This window comes from Dendrobates tinctorius, unplaced genomic scaffold (genome assembly GCF_039654945.1).
Source record: "Dendrobates tinctorius isolate UK_male_01 unplaced genomic scaffold, ASM3965494v1 ptg000035l, whole genome shotgun sequence".
Classification (NCBI taxonomy): Eukaryota; Metazoa; Chordata; class Amphibia; order Anura; family Dendrobatidae; genus Dendrobates; species Dendrobates tinctorius.
The window spans coordinates 14067973-14084407 of NW_027361703.1; the positions used below are offsets into that span (position 1 = coordinate 14067973).

The 16435-nt window shown below is 40.8% G+C and overlaps 1 protein-coding gene across 1 annotated transcript in view; it reads right to left on the reverse strand.

Annotated features, from left to right (window-relative positions):
• Positions 1-16435, reverse strand: part of IMMP2L (inner mitochondrial membrane peptidase subunit 2) — a 1728396-nt gene that overhangs the window by 619367 nt on the left and 1092594 nt on the right. Inside the window, exon 4 of the mRNA XM_073573288.1 lies at positions 11251-11316. Within this exon, the coding sequence (XP_073429389.1) occupies positions 11251-11316 (66 nt within the window). The remainder of the gene's footprint in view (positions 1-11250; positions 11317-16435) is intronic.

The window sequence follows — 16435 nt, forward strand, 5'->3', positions numbered from 1 at the left end:
CATTTGACTTTTTTGGTTGGAATGGAGATCGGACACCATGTCGCGATTAGAAAACCCCTGATGTACCAAAATAGTGGAAACCACCCACAAATGACACCATTTTGGAAACTAGAACCCCCCAAGGAACTTATCTATATGTGTGGTGAGAACTTTGAACTCCCAAGGGCTTCACAGAAGTTTATAACATACAGCCGTACAATTAAAAAATCATATTTTTTCCACAAATATGATCTTTTCACCCTCAATTCTTATTTTTCCAAGGGTAACAGGACCCTAAAAGTTATTGTGCAATTTGTCCTGAGTACGCTGATACCCCACATGTGGGGGTGAACCACTATGTGGGCGCATGGCAGAGCTCGGAAGGGAAGCAGCGCCATTTGACGTTTTTGGCTGGAATTGAGATCGGACATCATGTCGCGTTTGGAAAGCCCCTGATGTACCAAAACAGTGAAAACCCCCAACAAATGACACCATTTTGGAAACTAGACCCCCCAAGGAACTTATCTAGATGTGTGGTGAGCACTTTGAACCCCACCGTGCTTCACAGAAGTTTATAACGCCCGGGCGTGAAAATAAAAAAAATTGTATTTTTTCCACAAACATGATCATTTAGTCACCAATTTTTTTATTTTCCCAAGGGTACCAGGTGAAATTGGACCCCAAAAGTTGTTGTCCAATTTGTCCTGAGTACGATGATACCCCATATGTGGGAGAAAACTACTGTATGGGCACACGTCAGGGCTCCGAAGGGAAGTAGTGACGTTTTGGAATGCAGACTTTGAAGGAATGGTCTGCGGGTGTCATGTTGCTTCTGGAGAGCCCCTGATGTACCTAAACAGTGGAAACCCCCCACATGTGATGCCATTTTGGAAACTAGACCCCCTATGGAACTTAGGTGATGTGTGGTGAGCACTTTGAACCCCCCAGTGCTTCACAGAAGTTTATAACGACCGGAAGTGAAAATAAAAAAAATCGTATTTTTTCAACAAACATGATCTTTTAGTCCCCATTTTTTATTTTCGCAAAGGTAACAAAAAGAAATTGGACCCCAAAAGATGTTGCACAATTTGTCCTGAGTACGCTGATACCCCATATGTTGGAGAAAACTACTGTATGGGCACACGTCGGGGCTCAAAAGGGAAGTAGTGATGTACCTAAACTATTGAAACTCCCCACAAGTGACCCCATTTTGGAAACTAGACACCCCACGGAACTAATCTAGATGTGTGATGAGCACTTTGAACCCCCAAGTGCTTCACAGAAGTTTATAACGCCCGGGCGTGAAAATAAAAAAAATATTTTATTCCACAAAAATGATATTTTTGCCCCCAATTTTTTATTTTCCAAAAAGTTGTTTTGCAATTTGTCGTTAGTAGGCTTATACCCCATATGTGAGGGTAAAGCACTGTTTGGGCGCTTGGCAGAGCTTGGAAGGGAAGGAGCACCATTTGACTTTTTCAACGCAGAATTGACTGGAATTGAGATCAGATGCCATGTTGCGTTTGGAAAGCACCTGATGTGCCCAAACAGTGGAAACCCCCCAATTATAACTCCAACCCTAACCCCAACACACCCCTAACCCTAATCTCAGCCCTAACTCTAGCCCTAACCCTAGCCCTAACCCTAGCCCTAGCCCTAACCCTAATGGGAAAATGGAGATAAATACATTTTCTTTTAATTTTATTATTTTTCCCTAACTAAGTGGGTGATAACGGGGGGTTTGATTTACTATTTATAGTGGTTTTTATTTTTGGCAGCTGTCACACACTAAAAGACGCTTTTTAATGTAAAAATAGTTTTTTGCATCACCACATATTGAGAGCTATAATTTTTCCATATTTTGACCCACCGAGTTATGTGAGGTCTTATTTTTTGTGGGACGAGTTGATGTTTTTATTGGTATCATTTTCGCGCATGTGACATCTTTTGATCGCTTTTTATTCTGATTTTTGTGACGCAGAATGAACAAAAACCAGCGTTTCATGAATTTCTTTTGGGGGGTGCGTTTACACCGTTCCGCCTGCAGTAAAATTCATAAAGCAGTTCTATTCTCCGGGTCAGTACAGTTATAGCAATACCTCATTTAGGTCGTTTTTTTTATGTTTTGGCGCTTTTATGCAATGAAAACAATTTTATATAAAAAATAATTATTTTTGCATCGCTTTATTCTGCGAGCTATAACTTTTTTATTTTTTTGGTGATGATGCTGTATAGTGGCTCATTTTTTTGCAGGATAAGATGATGTTTTCAGCGGTACCATGGATATTTATATGCGTCTTTTTGATCGCGCGTTATTGCACTTTTTGTTTGGCGGTACGATAATAAATCATTATTTTTTGCTTAGTTTTTTATTTTTATTTTTTAAGGGGTTTGCTAAAGGGGTTAACTAGTGGGACAGTTTTATAGGGCGGGTCATTATGGATGCGGCGATACCAAATATGTGCACTTTTATTGTATTTTTTATTTCCAAAAAATGAATTTATTTGGGAATATTTGAATATTTGTTTTTATTTTTAAATTATTTAGCTATTTTTTTAAATTATTTTTACACCTTTTTTTTAACTTTATTACATTGTCCCAGGGGGGACATACCTGTCATGTGACAGATCGCTGATCTGTCACATCACAGATCACTGTGACAGATCAGCGATCTGTCACAGGCACTGCACAGGCTTTCCTCATGCCTGCGCTTTGCAGGCACTGAGGAAGCCAGCTCCCTGCAGGCCCCCGAAGGTCCCGGTCGCCATCTTGGATTCGGGGACCTGCAGGGATGGAGCCCCCCGCAGCAGCGCTGCACATTGCGCTGCTGTGGGGGGCTCAGGGAAGTACAGAGGGAGCCCTCTCCCTGTCAATGGTTCCCTTTAACCCCGATACAGCGCGATCATGTTTGATCGCGGTGTACAAGGGGTTAACGTGTCGGGGCGGTCCGTGACCGCCCCTGACACATTGTGCCATGTGTCAGCTGTGATAATTAGCTAGCTGACACCCGGCCGCGATCAGCGGCGCTGACCACGTGGGCGCCGCTGATCGCTGTGACGTACTATCCCATCCCTGGGAGTTAAGTCCCAGGGCACATGGACGGGATAGTATGTCACATGACAGAAAGGGGTTAAATGGTGGTCTCCTTTCATGAACTGGTTAAAATTTAGTCCTGGCAAACAAGCATCATCTGTTACATGCGGTCTGCATGGGCGTTCCGCCCCTACAACACAAGCCCACACATCCAGCCAGCACCCCCACTTTCATGTAACATACCAGGGTGCAGGAGACGAGTACCTAGACCACAGCTACCATCCCAGTTTGGGCAGCATGTATCACCTATCAGTTTCCCTTGAAGCATTTTCCCCAAATACATTTTAAAAAAAACATTTTTAACTTTTTTATTTAAGCATATAATAATTATTCTTTCAAATATATCCACGGAAAAGACAACCCAACATTCAGGAAGTAATCTGACTTGTGAAAATATCTTTATCAAGGTCATAAAATGATAAGTGTCCACTTTTCTCCTTCTAAAATCAATCTGTGAGTAAAGACCTCCAGTAACTGTGTAACTGTGTCATCTCAAATTATCCAAGATGGATTTTTGATGACTGCAATGGCCACATCGGGATCTTACATAGTACCTAAACCACTGAACAAAGATTGCAATTCAGACTCTAATCAAGGTCCCAGTTGTGCAATGCCAGAGCTTTAAACTGTATGTGCAAATCATACCTTAGCACAAATTACAAGTTAGGATGCGTGATGTGACATTATGTGAAACATAGATAAGCGCACTTGTTTTGTGATTCGATTCTATAATGCTCAGCTTCAGTACGACAAACACTACAGCAGAGAATGTCATAGGAAATAAAGTTACATAATGATATGCTATTTGTTTGTTTTGATGCAAAATAAATAGTGTTTGACACAATGCACTAAAATTCTAAAGCTACGATATAATTACATTGCATTTACTAAAACAGATTTTATGATGCTAACCTACAGCATAGCTGCATTTCAACTTACAATATCCCTTACATTGCATATTCACCGTAGTAAAAAAGTGAATAAGATTTTCAAAGCACATTTGAAAATGATTCTTTCAGATTTCCTCATGTAAATGCATCATTTGGCCATCAGCGTCATTTATATGTAAATATGTACTGTATTCTAGATAACATACTAAGCGGCCGGTAACCTCGGCAATAGGCAGTAAACAATAAAATTACAATTCTCTCTGTTCTCGTGAACAGAGAAGATTTTTAATAGAGGGCAAAATGCAGTATTGCTATTTTTTACAAGCACGATGAACTGGACACACAATCTAATAGTGGCTGTAGAGTGGAATAAAACATTTGAGTTTTTTATTTTAATGTCGAATATCCATTGTGCAGATATTAGCAATCAAAGTATTTGGCACCCATTGAGTTAACTTTAGTTAAGTCCAAGTGGGTTTTAAACAGTTTTCATGGAGGACAAGTACTTCTTCTCCCAGTTTGAGTTCCTACCTGTCAACACCCATTTGACCATAACATAGATTAACTCATTTGGTGCCATTACTTTAATTACTAATATCTCCGCTTCAGACACAAGAAAATTAAGAAAAATAAAAATGTTTTATTCCGCTATGCAGCCACTATTCCATTGTCTTCAACATGAAAAATGTGGTGAAATTACCTTGTTGGGAAGGAAGATGAGACAATACCTTTACCCATTAATAAAGCTCCTTGTTCAGTACTGAATATAAAAAGGCTGGCGTATACTGTGTGCATATATACACATATACCCTAGATTCTTTATGTTCAGTATTGATCAAAGGCATTTTAAATCTTTTCAGAAATAAATGGAGAATGATGTAGGAAACAACCAGAATCTGGATGGTTGAAATATATTGTTAATTTACTGATTAATAACATATATTGTGTAAAAAATAAACAAAAGTCTTCTATATGTTTCCATGGCTTATTTTAAAAAGTTGTTAAAGTGGCACAAAGGCAGATCACTGTACACAGGGAAAGTCATAGCAGCTACCAGGGAGGAGGTTGTGGGAACTACAGAGACTATGACCACTCCTCTGTGGGCGTGAAATCACCTGGCTCGGCTCTGTTGCTCAGCATTAAGTGCTCATCCTTATGACTAGTCAGGCTAATTAGAATATGCTGCAACACAAGATTAAAACACTGATTTTACATTGGGATGGCTATAAAATCAGCATTTAATGACAAATGCAGCCAGGTACTGACTGGGGCTGAAATTCAGTGCTGGTGTTTGAGATCACACAGGCCCATGTTGTCTCTGTTCTCAAGCACCAGATGGGGATATATTACTAATATTACCCAGGATGGAAGAAAGGAAGATTTACTACAAGACTAATATTGGTAATGACACCGTGGCATGCTGCGGTAAGTGACGGAGTCAGCGACTTTGTGCTCCATCAGTATGGGTGTCTTGAGAACATCGATTCTGCTAACAACATAGCAGACAAGGCGGCCCACGACAAGACATTGCCAGATGACCATTTTGGCCCTGCAGCGCTGTAATTAGTTTATATATCCTGCATATTGCCTAAATTATTGGCCACCTCTGCAATCTATCAGCAGTAGCCAACCTCCTAGACAAGAAACATGGCATTGCAAGATTCTTGCTATAGAGAATACAAGTGCTGGTCTGAGATAGCCAAATCACTTGATCAATCCATCTTCAGTACTCTTGAGCTTCTTCAATGATGCAAGACATATATGCCTGTGTTTGCAGCATGGGAGAGTGCAAAATAAGGCCCAGTGGTACAGTCATGCTGCTTTCCAAATCATGAGGAGTTTATAGTCCCCAAGATGCTGGGAGGCATGGGGATTGTTCTGCGTCTGAAGATATATGATGCAGCAATCATTTTAAAGTTGTATAATTTTCTAAAAAAAACCCACAGTCATACACCTGGGATCTGAACTTAAAAGCGTTCTCCTCTTTGGACAAGGGGTTCTACTTTTAGATATTGGAGAACGTTGATAAGTATTTTACAAAGATGGCCCACAATGTTCAGCTTTAATGTACAGGAGAATTCAGCAACAAATGATTAATTACCCTAATCTCTCTCCTATCTCCTATAAATGAGAGAAGAATGGAAATCTTACTCCATTAACAGAAAAAGCTCTAATAGGCTAAAACTTTTCCGATACCTTAACCTCTTTACTCCCAAAGGTGGTTTGCACGTTCAGGACTGGGCCAATTTTTACAATTCTGACCACTGTCCCTTTATGAGGTAATAACTCTGAAACGCTTCAATGGATCCCGGTGATTCTGACATTATTTTCTCGTGACATATTGTACTTCATGGTAGTAGTAAAATTTCATTCAAATATCTTGCGTTTGTTTATGAAAAAACGGAAATTTGGTGAAAATGTTGAAAATTTCGCAATTTTCCAACTTTGAATTTTTATGCCCTTAAATCACAGGGATACGGCACACAAAAAACTTAATAAGTAACATTTCACATATGTTTACTTTACATCACCACAATTTTGGAACCAAATTTTTTTTTTCTTAAGAAGTTATAAGGGTTAAAAGTTGACCAGCGATTTCTCATTTTTACAACACCATTTTATTTTTACGGACCACATCACATTTGAAGTCACTTTGAGGGGTCCATATGATAGAAAATGCCCAAAAGTGACACCATTCTAAAAACTGCACCCCTCAAGGTGCTCAAAACCACATTCAAGAAGTTTATTAACCCTTCAGGAGCTTCACAGGAATTTTTTGAATGTTTAAAAAAAATGAGCATTTAACTTTTTTTCACAAAAAATTAATTCAGGTCCAATTTTTTTTATCTTACCAAGGGTAACAGGAGAAAATGGACTGCAAAGGTTATTGAGCAATTTCTCCTGAGTACGATGATACCTGATATGTGGGAGGGAAACACTGTTTCAGCGCATAGCAGCGCTCAGAAGGGAAGGAGCGCCATTTGACTTTTTCATTGCAAAATTGGCTAGAATTCAGATCAGATGCCATGTTACGTTTGGAGAGCCCCTGATGTGCCTAAACAGTGGAAACCCCCCACAAGTGACCCCATTTTGGAAACTAGACCACCCAAGGAACTTATTCACAGAAGTTTATAACGTTCAGCCGTACAATTAAAAAAATCATATTTTTTCCACAAAAATGATCTTTTCACCCCCAATTTTTATTTTCCCAAGGGTAACAGGACCATAAAAGTTATTGTGCAATTTGTCCTGAGTACGCTGATACCCCATATGTGGGTGTAAACGAATATTTGGGCGCATGGCAGAGCTCGGAAGGGAAGCAGCGCCATTTGACTTTTTTGGCTGGAATTGAGATCGGACACCATGTCGCATTTGGAAAGACCCTGATGTTTTCCCAAACAGTGGAAACCCCCCACAAATGACACCATTTTGGAACCTAGACCCCCCAAGAAACTTATCTACATGTGTGCTGAGAGCTTTGAATCCCCAAGGGCTTCACAGAAGTTTATAACGTACAGCCGAACAATTAAAAAAATCATATTTTTCCACAAAAATTATCTTTTCACCCTCAATTTTTATTTTTCCAAGGGTAACACGACCCCAAAAGTTATTGTGCAATTTGTCCTTAGTACGCTGATACCCCACAGGTGGGGGTAAACCACTATTTGGGCGCATGGCAGAGCTCGGAAGGGAAGCAGTGCCATTTGACTGTTTTGGCTGGAATTGGGATTGGACGCCATGCCGCGTTTGGAAAGCCCCTGATGTGCCTAAACAGTGGAAACCCCCCACAAATGACACCATTTTGGAAACTAGACCCCCAAGGAACTTATCTAGATGTGTGGTGAGCACTTTGAACCCCCCATGGGCTTCACAGAAGTTTATAACGCTCGGGCGTGAAAATAAAAAAATCATATTTTTTCCACAAACATGATCTTTTAGTCCCCAATTTTTTTATTTTCCCAAGGGTAACAGGAGAAATTGGACCCCAAAATTTGTTTTTCAATTTGTCCTGAGTAGGCTGATATACCTTATGTGGGGGTAAAACACTGTTTGGGCGCATGGCAGAGCCTGGAAGAGAAGAAGCACTGTTTGACTTTTTCAACGCAGAATTGGCTGGAATTGAGATCAGACGCCATGTTGCATTTGGAGAGCACCTGATGTGCCCAAACATTGGAAACCTCCCAATTCTAACTCCAACCCTAATCCCAACACACCCCTAACCCTAATCTCAGACCTACCCTAGCCCTAACCCTAACGCTAATCCTAGCCCTAACACTAAACCTAGCCCTAACCCTAACCCTAATGGGAAAATGGAAATAAATACATTTTTTTTAATTTTATTACTTTTCCCTAACTAAGGGGGTGACAAAAGGGGGTTTGATTTACTATTTATAGCAGGTTTTTGTTTGGCAGCTGTCATGTGCTAAGGCTGGTTTCACATTAGCGCTTTTTAAGCGCACGCACGGCCGGGGGTAGCTCCGCCCCCGAGCCGGCTCTCTGCCCGGCGTGCCTGCCCCTTGCTTGTAGCGCCGCCTCCTAGCGGACAGCGGCGCCTGCGATCGGCGCACCCTATCTTTAGCATAGGGTGCGCAGATCGTGCGCAGGCCGTGCGCTAGTTGCGCTTTGACCTGCGCTGCGCACTTTTGACGGTCCGCCGCGCACGCCAAAATCGAACTTTTCGGATTTTGGTGCGCACGGCGCACCGTGAAAAGTGCGCAGCGCAGGTCAAAGCGCAACTTGCGCACGGCCTGCGCACGATCTGCGCACCCTATGCTAAAGATAGGGTGCGCCGATCGCAGGCGCCGCTGTCCGCTAGGAGGTGGCGCTACAAGCAAGGGGCGGGCACGCCGGGCAGAGAGCCGGCTCGGGGGCGGAGCTACCCCCGGCCGTGCGTGCGCTTAAAAAGCGCTAATGTGAAACCAGCCTTAAAGACGCTCTTTATTGTAAAAATAGTTTTTGCATCACCACATTTTGAGAGCTATAATTTTTCCATATTTTGACCCACAGACTCATGTGAGGTCTTATTTTTTGTGGGACGAGTTGTTGTTTTTATTAGTACCATTTTCGGGCACGTGACTTTTTTTATCGCTTTTTATTCCAATTTTTGGGACGCAGAATGAACAAAAACCAGCATTTCAAGAATTTCTTTTGGGGGGTGCGTTTACACCGTTCCGCCTGCGGTAAAATTGATAAGGCGGTTTTATTATTCGGGTCAGTATGATTACAACGATACCTCATTTATGTCTTTTTTTATGTTTTGGCGCTTTTATGCAATAAAAACAATTTTATATAAAAAATAATTATTTTTGCATCGCTTTATTCTGCAAGCTATAACTTTTTTATTTTTTCACTGATGTAGCAGCTCATTTTTTGTGGGACAAGATGACGTTTTCAGCGGTACCATGGTTATTTATATCTGTCTTTCTGAACGCGCGTTATTGCACTTTTTGTTCGCTGGTATGATAATAAAGTATTATTTTTTGATTTGTTTTTTATTTTTATTTTTTAAGGGGTTCACTAAAGGGGTTAACTAATGGGAATAGTTTTATAGGGCGGGCTACGGACACGGCGATACTAAATACTGTATGTGTACTTTAATTGTTTTATTTTTTTATTTTCAAAAAATGAATTTATTAGGGAATATTTTTTTTTAATTTAGCGATTTTTTATAAATTATTTTTACACTTTTTTTTAACTTTATTACAATATCCCAGGGGGAAAATAACTGTCACAGGCAGTTCTGTCACAGGCAGTGCTGGAGGCTTCCTCATGCTGGCGCTTTACAAGAATGAGGAAGCCGGCTCCCTGCAGGCCCCTGAGGATCCCCACCGCCATTTTGGATCCGGGGACCTGCAGGGAAGGAGGCCGCCAGAGCAGCGCAGTACATCGCGCTGCGCTGGGGGTCGCAGGGAAGCACAGAGGGAGCCCCCTCCCTGCCGATGCTTCCCTAAACCCCTGGTACACTGCGATCATGTTTGATAGCAGTGTGCCAGGGGTTAACATGTTGTTGGCGGTCCGTGACCACCCCTGACACAGAATGCCGGGTGTCAGCTGTGATAGCTGACACCCGGCCGCGATCAGCGGCGCTCACCACATGAGCGCTGCTGATCGCTATGATGTACTATCCCGTCCATGGGCATAGGGTCCCGGGTCCCATGGATGGGATAGTACGTCAGATGTCAGAGAGGGGTTAAATAGCTGCTGGCCAATTACTATCTGTCTAGAATATCTCATACACATGAAGATTTACTTTGACCAGGCATTCATGGTGAGGAGAGAAGAGAAAGTCTGTCAGACACATTTGCCGGGCAGGTTATCTAGCAGGAGAATGAAAAGAATCATGTGGTTGAATTCCAACTGTCCGACCCTTCTCTGCTCGGACATCATCTATTAGGAGGCCGCCATACACCTTGGATGTTGGCCTCCAGTCTAATTTGTATAAATGACTCACGGGTTTTGAAACAATTTTTTGGACATATATGGACCACAAATTAGCCTGGAAAAGGATCTGCAGAGGACAAGACTTAACTTGGGCGGCACAGTGGCTCAGTGGTTAGTTCAAATCCCACCAAGGACAACATCTGCAAGCAGTTTGTACGTCCTCCAAGTGGGTTACATCCAGGTACTAGGTTTCCTCCTACCTTCCAAAGACATACTGATAGGGAATAGATTGTGAGCCCCATCAGGGACAGTGCCAATAATGTCTGTAAAGCGCTGTGGAATTAATGGTGATATATAAATGAGTAAAATAAAGAAACTTGCAGTACTACTGACTTGCATAAGTTATAGGTTTGTTAACCATCACAAGTATTATCTCCACTTATTTTAGTTTCTTTGCAAGTCTGTAGAATTTATAGTATATTTTAAAAATATTCAGATTCCTTAAGCTATGACCTTGGCTACAACATCCACAATATAGGCTGTAAACTCAACTGGGGCATATGAAATTGATGAAAAATATGATTCTCTGCATCCTTGTGTATAATATGTCAGTACTAGTAAAAAAAAAAAAATATGAATGTTTTTCTAGCTATGCATTTTGTGTGTTATCTGCATTTTAAAGGAAACACAAGCATAAGATCAGTATAGAGTATGGAAAAATGCAATGTACTATGCATACAGCATGCATCTCATAATTAGAAGTTCCAGTTGTCTTTGATAATAAGTAAACATACTGTATTCTCATGTTCTTTTTCCCTTTCGGAAGCCCCTTCTTAATCACTGCACAGTATATGTGTTGCATGCAAGTATAAAGAAAAGCTACATCTATGTTTGCCTTTAAACTTACTTTACAATATCTCCTTCCAGACCAATCACTCGTTTAATAATCTTCTGTTCTGGGTTCTTCGGAGACCTGCAGATGAAAGGGGATATGATCATGTAATCAATGATTAATGAAGTATTGGGAAATAAATGAAGAAGTGCTCAAGAGGGCAGGCAGTGCAGAAATAGGTTTTTCACTCTTGTGTTGACATTGTATCAATCCAGTTTAGGCTTCTTTGACATGATGCCAGATTATAATGAAGACAAATGTAAGCCTTACTTACCCAAATTATTACACACAGGTGATGCGCCGCACCTGACCACATATCATAATAATATTACATACAAGCGCAAGAAGAGCATTTTACAAAGTAAAAACACATTTATTCTTCTGTACTGACATATTGATGTATAAATTATTGACATCCATTTGATTATTGAGATTCATGTGACCCTGCATGTAATAAATATTTCTAAGAAATATGCATCTGAAAATAGAACATTGATTTTGTTAACAGCATACTCAAAAGTAGGAAGCAAATGTAATGCTCACAGCTTGATGACAGGATTACAATAATGCCGTATAAAAATGAATTTTATATACGTGCTGCACCATTAAAAAAAAACAAAACAAAACAAAAGTTTAATGGTTTGGAGAACCTTGATCCCCTTCCCCAGGGCCAGCACTGGCCTTCCACGGCACCAGTGTCTGTTATTGTCTGCAGCTAAAAGCTATGGTTTTGTTAGACTTTAACCCCTTAATGTCCAATGACGGACACAGTCCGTCATCAGACATTTCCCCTGCTTTGATGAGGGCTCCGGCGCTGAGCCCGCATCAAAGCCGGGACATGTCAGCTGTTATGAACAGCTGACATGTGCCCGCAATAGGCGCGAGTGGAATCGCCATCCGCCCGCGCCTATTAAATAGTTAAATGCCGCTGTCAAAGCTGACAGCGGGCATTTAAATAGAATTTCCGGCCGCCGGGCCGGAAATGACGTCATCGCCGACCTCCGTCACGTGATCGGGGGTCGGCGTCACGTTGCCTGGACAACCAGAGGTCTATATGAGACCTCTATGGTTGTTCCAGGCATAAGGCTTTCAGCGCCACCCGGTGGTCGGCGCTGAAAGCACAGCAGTAAATCTGCTACATATGGGCGATCTGCTCATCGCCCATATGTAGCAGAGCCAATCGGGTTGCGCATGCTTCTAGCCTCCTATGGAGGCTATTGAAGCATGCCAAAAGTAAAAAAAAAAAATGTTTAAAAATAAAAAAAAATAAAAAAACCTAAAAGTTCAAATCACCCCCCTTTCGCCCCAATCAAAATAAAACAGTAAAAAAAAAATCCCACATACACGTATTAGGTATCGCCGCGTTCAGAATCGCCCGATCTATCAATAAAAAAAAAGCATTAACCTGATCGCTAAACGGCGTAGCGAGAAGAAAATTCAAAACACCAGAATTACGTTTTTTTGGTCACCAAGACATTGCATTAAAATGCAATAACGGGCGATCAAAAGAACGTATCTGCACAAACGTGGTGTCATTAAAAATGTCACTCCGGCACGGAAAAAATAAGCCCTCACCCGACCCCAGATCATGAAAAATGGAGACGCTACGGGTCTCGGAAAATTGCGCAATTTTTTTTTTTTTTTAGCAAACTTTGGAATTTTTTTTCACCACATAGATAAAAGAGGACATAGACATGTTTGGTGTCTATGAACTCGTAATGACCTGGAGAATCATAATGGTAGGTCAGATTTAGCATCTAGTGAACCTAACAAAAAAGCCAAGCAAAAAACAAGTGTGGGATTGCACTTTTTTTGCAATTTCACCGTACTTGGAAGTTTTTTCCTGTTTTCGAGTACATGATATGGTAAAACCAATGATGTCATTTAAAAGTACAACTCGTCCCGCAAAAAATAAGCCCTCACATGGCCATATAAACAGAAAATTAAAAAAGTTATGGCTCTGGAAAGAAGGGGAGGGAAAAATGAAAATGTAAAACCAAAAATACCCCTGGTCGTTAAGGGGTTAATACACTATATATTCTTTCTTTTTTGTTGGCATTTATTGTATTTCAATGTGGGGTTTTCAGCCCATAGCTGTCAGCTTTACCTGCTCTGGTTATCAAAAATAGAGGGGAAACTATGCCACTTTTTAAAATTTTATTGCACAGGCGTCGGCTGATGAATACTCTCATCAGCCTCACCTGCTCTTGCTGCTATCTGGTTTAGGATGATGACAATAGTATTCTCATCATCCAATGCCTGTGACCAGCGGTAACCTTTTTACTTCTGGTAGCAGCTGCTGGCTCACGTGCTGCCATCTGAATGACAACGTGGGAACCACAGCGCTCTGACCAGGGGTAATTAACTTACCACAGATCAGAGCCACCCATGTTTCTTATGCTGTCACACAGATGACACCATGGGAGACACTCGATGTTTATTATGCCTAACCCAAACAATAACACAAACTTTCTGGAGAAGTCCGTGGTTGGGGTTCGTGCACAGACCCTAGTATTTTGGTACAAACCTCAAACAAGCAACCCAACCTTGGAAGCTGGCGTGGATAGTGAGGCCAGCAGCGCTGAGGGAGAGGGATCGCCGGCACGTAAACAGACAGGATGAGGCAGTGAGGAGACCAGAGACAGAAGATGGGCAACTGTTCAGCAGAGCACTGACACTCGTGAATTTTAAAGTCAAAGAGATAGGTATTCACCAGTCTGATATTTAAATATCAGACTCCTATGGAGTCTATGGCTACGACTAAACATCAGAGAAATACAAAGATGGCAGTGATGCCCCCATTGCCACTATAACCCATTGGACCCCTCTTTGTGCTGCAAGGGCCTGATGGCAGTTCCATTTAAATGCTGTTCTCAGAGATTGAAATCGATGTTTAAAAGTGCTGCCTTCCTACATGCTCAGCTAATATTCCTTCAATCTCTACAATAATGTACATGTACATGGTTTTGCATTAGAGGGTTAAAATAGCTTTATTACATATTTCTTTCCAGGGTATTTATATATGGAGGAGGAGGAGGATGGTAGCAAACATAAGATTAGTTTGAGTGACAAAAAATATTAATTTCTTGATATGAATCTAAAATTAAATAATAAATAAACGTCCACCAGAAACAATAGCCAATATATTTCATAATCTATACATATAGCAAGGTTGAATCAAGTTATAATTCTCAAAGCACAATCGTTAACAATTCCGAAAAGAGGGAAGAATAGGAAGCGTTTAAGGAAACCAGGATGGATGAACATAGAACTTAAGCACATGCTAAAAAGGAAGAAAGAAATGTTTATAAAATGGAAAGAGGGAGGCATATCTAAAGAAGAATATAATGCTGTCTGCAGAAATTGCAGGGCACAAATCAGAATATTTAAAGCTGACATTGAATTGAGGCTTGCAAGAGATGTCAAAAGCAATAATAAAGGAAAAGTAAAAGAAAAGTCAAAGATGCTATAGGATTTTTACATGATGAAAATGATGAAATGGTAAGACAGGATGTTGAGAAGGCCGAACTTTTAAATTCCTATTTTACATCTGTTTTCTCCCAGAAAGGAAATGTAACATCAACGGTTCTTCACTGTCTTATTAAGGGAATAGAAAAATCCAGGATATTTATAAACAGAAAGTTAGTGAGGAAACACTTAGTTAACCTAAATGAATTCAAGTCTCCAGGTCCAGATGAATTACACCCCAGAGTTCTGAAGGAGATAGCAGAAGAAATTTTTGAACCCCTCTCCATAATCTTTGAAAATTCTTGGAGAACAGGAGAAGTCCCAGAAGACTGGAGAAGAGCAAATGTTGTTCCTATCTTCAAAAAGGGGAAGAAGGTGGACACAGGGAACTATAGGCCGGTGAGTTTGACTTCTATACCAGGAAAGATCTTTGAACAAATTATTAAAGGGAATCTGTTACCCCTTTTTTGAGATATCATATAATGATATCATTCAATTGTGTGTCACATAAGGATTCTCTTAGTACTTTTGCTTCCCCCTGACCCTGCACCTTTCATGCATAAATACCTTTTTTATATCGGTTCAGATGTATGTAAACTGCCGCTCTCCGGTCCGCTGGGTGGGGCTTATTCACCTGCTCCCCCCTCCCTGTCTTGCTCTACGCATTTCTTCTTGTGTAGAGCAAGACAGGGAGGGGGGAAGCAGCTGAATAAGCCCTGCCCATCGGACCGGACCATGGCAGTTTACATACATCTGAACCGCTATAAAAAAGGTATTTATGCATGAAAGGTGTGGGGTCAGGGGGAAGCAAAAGTACTAAGAGAATCCTTATGTGACACACAATTGAATTATATCATTATTTGATATTTCAAAAAAGGGGTGACAGATTCCCTTTAAACAACATGTATGTAAGTACCTGGACAAGAATGAAGTGATTAAACAGAGTCAGCATGGATTTGTAACTAATAAGTCATGTCAGACTAACTTAATTTCCTTCTATGACAGAATCACTGATTGGGTATATCAGGAAAATGCTGTAGATATAGTATATCTTGACTTCAGCAAAGCATTTGACAAAGTATCTCACACAATCCTTATTGAAAAAATGGCTAAGTATGGAATAGACAAGGCAACTGTCAAGTGGATTCATAACTGGCTTAGTGATCGGACCCAAAGAGTGGTCGTAAATGGCTGCACATCGAGTTGGAAGAATGTCTCAAGTGGGGTACCACGGGGCTCTGTTCTGGGCCCTGTATTGTTCAACATCTTTATCAATGATTTAGATGAAGGAATTGAGGGTAAATTGATTAAATTTGCTGATGACACAAAGCTAGGAGGGATAACTAATACTGGAGAAGAGAGAGAGAGGATTCAAAAAGATATAAATAAACTGGAGCAGTGGGCAGCAACTAACAGAATGGTTTTTAACAGGGAAAAATGCAAAGTACTACATCTTGGTAATAAAAATGAAAAAAGCATATACAAAATGGGAGGAATAGGGCTAAGCAACAGCACATGTGAAAAAGACTGGGGTATACTAATTGATCACAGACTGAATATGAGGCAACAGTGTGATGCAGCAGCAAAAAAGGCAAATGCAATTCTAGGATGTATAAACAGAAGCATACAGTCTAGATCACATGAAGTCATTATTGCCCTCTACTCCTCTTTGGTCAGACCTGATCTGGAATACTGTGTCCAGTTTTGGGCGCCACATTTTAAAAAAGACATC